Consider the following 8706-nt stretch of genomic DNA (forward strand, 5'->3'; position numbering starts at 1 on the left):
TATCGACTTTTATATATTATTACTATTTACATCTCTCTACCTGTACATATATTTTCGCAAGAGACAATGCATGTATCGTCAATTATCACGCATTCAAAATATCCATCGTACCTCCATTTCGAAGGAAAAAAAAAAACTCTGCAAAAAATAAGTAAATTCAAAGGGATTGTGGAGAAGAGAGCCCATCTCGTGTGAATGAAATTAAGAACACAGTGTCGCAGGTTCCCGTCCTTTTAGCTCGCCTATTTTTTGCAGTAGAAGAGTAAAATAGTTTACGAGTGCACTTACGAGAACGATCGCGGCTCGTCGTAATGTGAGAGATCGATAGCATGCCGCGGATAAAGATAGGATTCTTACAAGTTACCGGGCACGTGTGATATCTTACTATCTAAAGTCTATCGAGGTAATTGCTGCGCAAGGCGAATCTTAAATGTTCACCGCTGTCTACTCTCAATAAAGTGGCTGTCATTCAATAAATATATTTATCCTTTTAATTTATACAGACCGTGAGGAACACACGCACATATTAGGCAATTATATATATTATATTAATATATATAATTCATTTATATGTATATATATTAATACGTAAATATATATATATGATATTTAAATATGCTGCATATGAATGTATTACTTGAATTTTTCTCGACGCTTCGCGTTAGTAAACAAATCTTTTTTGCATATAAACTAGCAATTAAAAAGTAATTTCGTTTTCAAGTTCGAATACAATAGACGATTGCAATCCATCATGAATAAACCAAACGCGCAATTTAACGCGATTCGTTTTTCCTTGCATATATATAGTTTTACAATATGCATATGGGAAATTGAAATAAAATGAAAGGTACATACATCGGCTCGGAACTTTGATACACGTGTGCAAACACGGATTAAAATATTTTTCTATTGAAATAACGTTTTATTGCAAAAATCGTTTCAACGGGAGACATTCGGCGCTTTTATTGTTTCCCGCGGTGTGTGGCCATTTAATCACCTGCTTTTCGAGGAAGATACACAAAAACGAGATGAATGGTTGTTTTTTTCGCTTCCCACAGTGCAGGTCGTATTTATGTAGTTCTATAGATTTTTTTTTGTAATTAAACTTTCTTTTACGTTCTCATCCTTTCTCTTCCTCCCTACATTTACAATACATTTTATATATATACATATAACTGTCTCATTTTAAGTGCAGAAAGTACAAAACAGTGCATCTACGATGGACAGAAATATATATTTATTTTTTGCAACTGCAATTTTTTTGCTTTTCATATTTTCTCTCTTTCTCTTATCAACCATTCCATTCGTATATCGATCTTATTTTAAGTGTAGTAGGTAGTGGTGCTGTGGTGCAGTTACCTTCTGTGCTCTGGAAGGAATCACATGTGTTGCGCTCCCAAAGAGTTGCCACACGTGTAACGTAACATAACCCCTTTGACGCTCGTAACATTTATGCGGTAAATAAAGGACCGGTGAATATATATTCCTGTGCTCACTACAGTTTATTCTCGGTGTCGCGAGGGCACGAGATTATGGCAAAGGTTTCGCGGAAACGTGCTAAAATAGGAAAGAGCACGAGAGAACAGTTGGAGAGGCTCGATAAATCGGTACATGACGTTTGTAAACACCCTGCGAGATGCTTCGTGTATTTATGTCGGTTTATATGACATCACGCGATTGTTTCTGGCTTGCAGGAACTGATCGATAAGATATTGCGATTGGAGGCTCACAACGAGCAACTGAAACTATCGATTATAAAACGTACGGATACTGCAATGAAGAGGGAAGAGACGCCAGGGAAGGAAAGAAAGTCGTTTGATTTTTCACGGTAAATACACGGTTGCGGCTCTCGAACTTGTCACACGTTCCTCTTTCAGTCGTGTAATATTCTACTAATTTCAATCGCAGATATCACAAAAGGCACATTCTGCTGAAGTTTTATTACCTTGGTTGGGACTATCACGGTTTTGCTGTACAGGAGGACACTGGCGATACCATCGAGCATCATTTGTTCGCAGCTCTGCTGAAGAGCTGCTGCATAGAATCCCGCGAGAGCGCGAATTACCATCGTTGCGGGCGAACCGACAAAGGCGTCAGCTCGTTCTCGCAGGTGATCTCGTTGGACGTACGCAGTAAATTGGCACCAGAGGAGCAAGACAACTTGTCGGACGAGTTGCCCTATTGTAAAATGTTGAACAGATTGCTGCCAGCGAATATAAGGTGTACAGCATGGTGTCCTGTCTCGTCCAGTTTCTCCGCAAGATTTGACTGCAAGTTCAGAAGCTATAGGTATTTCTTTCCAAGGGGCAATTTAGATATAGAGGCTATGGACAGAGCTGTCAAGTATACCATAGGGGATCACGACTTTCGTAACATTTGTAAAATGGACGTAGCCAATGGTGTAGTTAACTTCAAAAGAACTGTAATTGATGCAAGAGTGAGCTTTGTTAATGATCAGAATGTGGAAAAGGCCACAGGTAATCTTCAATTTCTTCAGTTATTTATCATCTACATACTATCGATATACAACATACAGTAAATTTTCATTTTGAAGGCTATGATATGTGTGAATTGGAAATTACAAGTCAAGCCTTTCTGTGGCATCAGATCCGTTGTTTGATGGGCATCTTATTGTTGGTTGGACAGAGGAAAGAGGAGCCTGAAATAATCCTGAAGCTCTTGGATATTGAGACCTGCCCACAAAAGCCGCAGTACAATATGGCTCATCAAGTTCCATTGAATCTCTGGTATTGTGATTATGAAAGCGTAAATTGGTTTATCGACGAAAATGAATTATTAAACACTGTCAAAACGTTACAACAAGATTGGGCTCTCAGTACTATAAAGTACGTTTGATAAAAAAGAAATTTATGTAATTGTACACATGATCGATTTCTAATCAAGTTTCTTTTTTGTTACATATGTATGCAGATCTACAATGATAAAAAATATGTTGATGAAATTGGAAAATTGTGTTAATTGTGTAAATACTGATTTTCAAAGCGATTGCCTGCTTCTCGGAGTACAATCGAAAGTATATCAACCACTGATGAAACGAGAAATGTGTGGTAAGTGTACGATCGATTTTTATCAAAGCTAGTGAATATAAATTCGTCGATAAAGCCGAGATTTGATTTCAAACTTTTTTTAGTATGCTATCTAAAAATGTAAATGCTTTTACTTTATTACTTATCCATAATGTATTCTACGTTTATTAATTTCGAGACACCATGCAAACAAATACGTACACTGTTTTTCGTCTATTAATATGCTTTGTATTCGACTATAATACAGACATTCAAAATATTTTGATGATCATATATATCGTAATTTCACAATGTTCTTCTCTTTTTAATACTATACTAAACACAATGTCGCCGCGCTTGGACGTGTTCTATTACTTCGACACTACAATTTCCTAAATGTACATTCTATCAACAGTACAATTTAATGGATTAAGTTAAGCCTGTCCAAGATGTGATTTACGAGAAAAATGTTTCTCCTTGTCATCTTGATGAATGAGGTATGCGAGATGTGAGCGATGAAAGGGGGTAGATAATCAATATATGTAGACACGTGTTCGTTGTATCCATGCGTTGCAATCAATTAGTTATATGTCATTAAAGAAAAGGATAATTGAGAATGGGGATAAAGAGAGCGATTGCGCGAATTCGGATTGATGAACTTGGACAGGCTTATACTACGTATAATTCACATAGTACAAATTGAGAATTTCACTTATCTACGTGTATTTATAATCTATGCTATATTTTCTTTTACAGAGAGTTTGGAAAATAAAATCAAACATTACGAGAGGAAACGAAAATTTGAAGTCATACATACCGAGGTTACATAGCATATGCTTATGCTAATCACAGAACTTGTGTAATGTATTATACACGTACTAACAGTTTTAAATACACATATGTTTTTTTTACTGTAAATATTACATACAGCGTCTTAAATCTTCCCTATACGTGAGAGGGCTTTGTTCAGCCTTATTGTTCGTCAAATTTTGATAGCAATTAAGAATATTTCAAAAACATCAAATTTTACAGCAACGCTGCGTGAAATAAAGTGTCGATAGGCCTGGAATAATACACCCAAACAAAGCTCTTACAAAGCAGTAATTGGAATTTTTATATAATCTATGAAAATCAAAGTAGATCATTAAACGCGATGGATTTTTCTGTGCACAGCTTATAAGTACTTCTGAATACTTGTAATGTTATCGTAACTTTATCTGATCTTGGAAAATCTAACAGCGGTTATGCTAAACATTCAGGTTCTTAAAATGGTTATTTACAGAGAATGGAGCTAAAGAGCTATAAAGATGGAGCTGAAAAAGAGCTATATACATATAAGTAAAATGCGAAATTTAGTTTGGGCATTTAAATGTAATTGATGTAAACACTTTCTCTGCTGCTTTGATATGACTTTACTCGCGATAGCATTAAACATTGAAGTCGACATTGCCGCGAAAAATTGACTGTGAATGACTGCGATGGACGATTTAAAAAGAAAAATTACTAATCGATGTTTTTCGTTCATTTTTTTTCGGTTCTATCACAGGACGGCATGCATTTGAAACGAGTGTCAAAATTGCTTTCTTCCTCCGACGAATTTTCCTCATTATTTTTAGCCTCGCCATCTTCGTCCTCCTCTTCTAATTCATCCTGCTCTAAAAGTCGTCTCGCCATTTGTACAGCATGCCATTCTCGATAATGGCCCTTTCTTTTCGCCTCGAAGGCTCTCCTCCTTTCTAAAAAACGCGTCGACGGTCAACATTTTTTATTTATTATGGAGCTTATATATGGAGCTGAGATATGTGTGTCTTACCTTTTTCTTCGGGAGTTTCTTCATCTTCCTCCTCTTCACTGGATTCCTCGAAAATTTTGGGCTTGCTACCTCCAGCTAATCTGAATTTTAACAATCAAATAATATCAAATATTTTATATTTTTATTAGCATGCAACTGACATTACGTTTTTATATTAACAATTGAAATTATGAGACATGTAATCATTCTCTACTTACTTTGCTGCAAGAGCGCTAGCATCTAATTGATCAAACTCATGTTCATTTTGGAGGCCTTCGAAATTATATGGGGTTTTTGGTTCTTCGATCTTCATGTGGCCATAGTCCTTATCAGCAGGATGAAGAGTAGCGATAATATTCATCTCGTCCCATGTTGTTTCTTTGCTCGGTCTACAGTTTGATTAAAGTAAGGTAAATAAAAAAATGGTGTTCATCATCAAGTCTAAAAATAGAATCTGTGTCAACTAACACTGGGGTAATGTCAGTCATTTTATGTCTTAAGAATATATTCAGTTTTTTATTCTTGCAAGTTCTTATCTTCGTATTTAACAACTCCAGATAAGGGTATGTGCTTTAATCACGCTTTGATAAAAAAAAAAGAGGATGTTTTTGGAAAATATTTTTCGGAGAAATAGTCGCGAATTCGAGCGAATTACGTTTTTAAGGTGATGCTGAAGCAAGAAGCTGAATATCGAATCGAGCGCATGTGTCCCGAGAGAAAAAACTCGGCGATCATTTTTCTCTCACTCTCTCTCCGTCGCGGTCCGCGTGAAACTCGTGATTTATAAATACCGGATGATCCTGCCGCGCGTGACACGCCGAGTCACGCGAACCGCCTTTTAACGGCGACGAGAGACGCCGACAGGCGGGTTTTTGCACGCGCGTCTCTATTTTTACGCGAGCGTATCGAAATTCAATTAACGCGTCACACTCACCTAGGCGCCTCCGGATTGTCAAAACTGCTGGACGTCTTGAGGATTCCCTTGGAAGGCCGTTTCGACAGGTTCTCTGCCATTATATAGTCGGGCGTAATCACACGACGGTCACTCACGACGATAATGCCGCGGCTGCATGTTTACCAATGGATTTCGCTTCGGCGGAATAACCTGCCTGCGCTGCGCTGGGTGTCACTTGGTGTCACTCACTTATTCACTTGCACTCACTCGCGGCACATCCTCTCGCGCGTCTCTTCAGAAGCGATCTCCGCGTTACGGCAGACAGAGAGAGAAGCGTGAGAGAGGTCACGCCGGCTTTTAGGGTGGACCGACGATTCTCCTCCGTACACTAGCGCCTCACGTCCACGTTTCAAAAAAAGAACTACGTATCACGTACTATTTTATAACATTGTCGATCAAATCATAGCATTAGAACGTGGTTCGTATCCGTGCTAATCGTGTATTATACATATGTATGCCACATTTTCTTTCTTTTTCATCTTTCTTTTTCTTCCTATTTCTCGTAAAACTTCAAATTACATAAATTAATTATATATTTTTTTTAATTAAAGATTTTAATACAAGTATAATGTTAAAGCTGATATCATACAATTAGTATCGTCGTAATAATACATATATATAATATAATATATATAATTAAAAAGAATTGCCAGTGTAAAATTGCATTTTAAAACATTTATGCTTTTATAGGTTTTCATAAGAAATATCTAAGATAACTTTATCATTATTATTACACATCAGTTAGATTTATTACATACATATACATATAGCACGGAATAGAACCAAACAATATACATGACACGGAACAATATCGGAGACTGTGTCACTCGCCGGAAGTATTCGTAATCTGAGAGTGGACATGATTTTCGAATGCGCAATTTTTCGAGAATAAAGCCCCAGTAGTCGATCTCGAAGAATGGATGTAGCACGGGTATGAACCACATTCACGTTCTCGTGCTATGATTTGATCGACAGTGTTATAAAATAGACATGGTACGTAGTTCCTCTTTTGAAAACGTGGACGTGAGGCGTTAGTGTACGGGGGAGATCGCCGATCCTATCCAAAAAGCCGGCGTGGCCGCACTCACGCTTCTCTCTGCGTCAGGAAACGTGGAGAAATAGGAGACTGCGGACAGCGCGCTGTATCTTGTTTTAGAAAAAGATAGGTACCTCTGACGGGACTGTCTTCTCTCCCAAGCGTAAAAGTTAGAGGGAGACAAAGTAACTGACTACACGCGCCATGTGCGGTTAAGTTAGCGAACGCGGAGAGTGGCTTGGCCATATTTAGTTACGACGCCGACAATTCAAACCAACGCGTATAATCGCAAGAATTTGGCAGTAAGGTAATGTAATAAATCAATTTACAGACGTAATTTTTCGATTAAAGATAGATTTTACTCTCTGAGCAGATGTTAGATTGTAGTAATAATTATAGAATATATTGAATATTGTGGGATTTCAGGCTGGTTATGCGTCGTCGCGAGTGCCGTTCGAGAAATAAATGTCGCGCGTCTTTGTGGTACACGCGCGGTTTCGTATTGTAATCAATCGAAAGTGTCAAATTGTATGAAGAATGAAAGTAACTGCGAGGAAAAGTTGGAGGAAAAGGAAAAGGAGGAGAATTGGAAAGTACCGAGTGATAACGAAACGGTGAGTAATTTATCATATTACACACACACACACACACACACACACACACATATATATATATGAATACATATTGTTATTTGCGGAACAAATTATTTATTTCTTATTTCTTTGGATAATTTATCCTCTAATGAAACGAGAATTAGAACAGATTTTTGTCTATGAAACGCCAGAAGAACTTATATATATACTTTTCAGAAACTATAATTATTTCAGTAAATGTCTCTTTCAAATTAAAATATATATAATTAAAATTTAAAAGGTAACTGATTAAAATAAAAAATTGAATAATTTTTCAAAATATTACTTTGGCATTTGACTAATTAAATTAAATTAATTTAATTAAAATTTCAATTTAAGGTAATGAATCCGACTATAACTGTTTCCTCTGGAGTCTTAATGAAAGGATTTTAATAAAAATAAAGTCAGGAGTAATATTTTTTCAGTTTGTATATTAAGTATGAACAAATATGAACAACACTTACAACATAACATTATAGAATTACATTGTTAATTAAAGTTAAGTACAGTTGACGATACGTAGGTAGGCTTCAAGCCTCTCGATCGATTCTTTGGGTGTTGTTGCATGCTTACACGATTTGGAACAAGCATATTGGGTTTAGATGGAAAAACATTCGATATTTCGGGGATATGCTCTACGATTCGAGATTATAATAGCAAATAAGGTGATGCCGTTTTATTATAATGCACAGGATGTTATAATTTCTTGTAGTATCGTGTTAGCGATCGCATTCGCAACTATATTATAAAAATCTAAAAAAATTCGCGACGGTGTTGTCTACCGAGCACTTGGAGAGAGAGAAAGAGAGAGAGAGAGGCTAAACTCTCACGCGTGGAGAATCATCTCTTCAGACTCTTCTCTCCATTCAGATCCATGAGATCCTTTGGTTTGTTTTTCAAGCGGTCACTTCGCTCGCCGCACACTTGTCATACATTGCGTCTAAGACTTGTATAAACTTTAAGTGACGTTCTTCCGGTGCGACAGTGGCACCGCGACTGCCCCACAAGAACTTGATGTGAAATTCGGTGCGGAAGGCGTCCGATAGCAATTCGTCGCTCCTACAACCTTCCAAGACGATTTCCGCGTTCCTGCGAAAGAGCGGTAGACTGTCGGCTAGCTTGCGAGCCGCCTCAAGGTGCGACCAGACTATCGATAGGCCGCAATCAGATGCTGAATTCTCCCATGGTGAAAGAATCGCTGCCGTCAGTCCAAAAGGTGCCACAGTGCCTGTAATAAATTTTGCAAAATAAGGAAATCGTGTATA

At 37.4% G+C, this 8706-nt stretch overlaps 4 protein-coding genes and 1 long non-coding RNA gene across 6 annotated transcripts in view; 2 read left to right on the top strand and 3 right to left on the bottom strand.

Moving 5' to 3' along the window:
• Positions 1-904: 904 nt before the first annotated feature.
• Positions 905-1444, bottom strand: LOC105448177. Its single transcript, XR_974199.1, has 2 exons — positions 1360-1444; positions 905-1139 (listed from the first exon to the last, which is right to left on the bottom strand). It is a non-coding gene; the product is annotated as an uncharacterized LOC105448177 (long non-coding RNA).
• Positions 1391-3944, top strand: LOC105448176 (tRNA pseudouridine(38/39) synthase). The gene is made up of 6 exons (XM_011686605.1): positions 1391-1607; positions 1695-1828; positions 1909-2477; positions 2555-2846; positions 2932-3068; positions 3783-3944. Exons 1-6 carry the CDS (start codon positions 1533-1535, stop codon positions 3854-3856), a joined length of 1281 nt encoding a protein of 426 aa, XP_011684907.1. The 5' UTR covers positions 1391-1532; the 3' UTR covers positions 3857-3944.
• LOC105448175 (protein phosphatase inhibitor 2-like) lies at positions 3185-6067 on the bottom strand. The gene is made up of 4 exons (XM_011686603.1): positions 5753-6067; positions 5037-5207; positions 4840-4919; positions 3185-4762 (listed from the first exon to the last, which is right to left on the bottom strand). Exons 1-4 carry the CDS (start codon positions 5830-5832, stop codon positions 4548-4550), a joined length of 546 nt encoding a protein of 181 aa, XP_011684905.1. The 5' UTR covers positions 5833-6067; the 3' UTR covers positions 3185-4547.
• Positions 6068-6861: 794 nt separating this feature from the next.
• The window catches only part of LOC105448179, a 76428-nt gene continuing 74583 nt past the window's right edge, over positions 6862-8706 (top strand). Inside the window, exons 1-2 of the mRNA XM_011686607.1 lie at positions 6862-7116; positions 7236-7423. Coding sequence (XP_011684909.1) covers positions 7347-7423 — 77 coding nt within the window. The 5' untranslated portion in view covers positions 6862-7116; positions 7236-7346. The remainder of the gene's footprint in view (positions 7117-7235; positions 7424-8706) is intronic.
• LOC105448181 (breast cancer anti-estrogen resistance protein 3-like) overlaps positions 7853-8706 on the bottom strand; it is a 10626-nt gene continuing 9772 nt past the window's right edge. For both annotated transcript variants that reach the window (XM_011686613.1, XM_011686612.1), the window contains exon 7: positions 7853-8669. In XM_011686613.1, coding sequence (XP_011684915.1) covers positions 8338-8669 — 332 coding nt within the window. In that variant the 3' untranslated portion in view covers positions 7853-8337. The remainder of the gene's footprint in view (positions 8670-8706) is intronic.

Source organism: Wasmannia auropunctata, unplaced genomic scaffold (genome assembly GCF_000956235.1).
Source record: "Wasmannia auropunctata unplaced genomic scaffold, wasmannia.A_1.0 LD336088.1, whole genome shotgun sequence".
NCBI classification, from domain to species: Eukaryota; Metazoa; Arthropoda; class Insecta; order Hymenoptera; family Formicidae; genus Wasmannia; species Wasmannia auropunctata.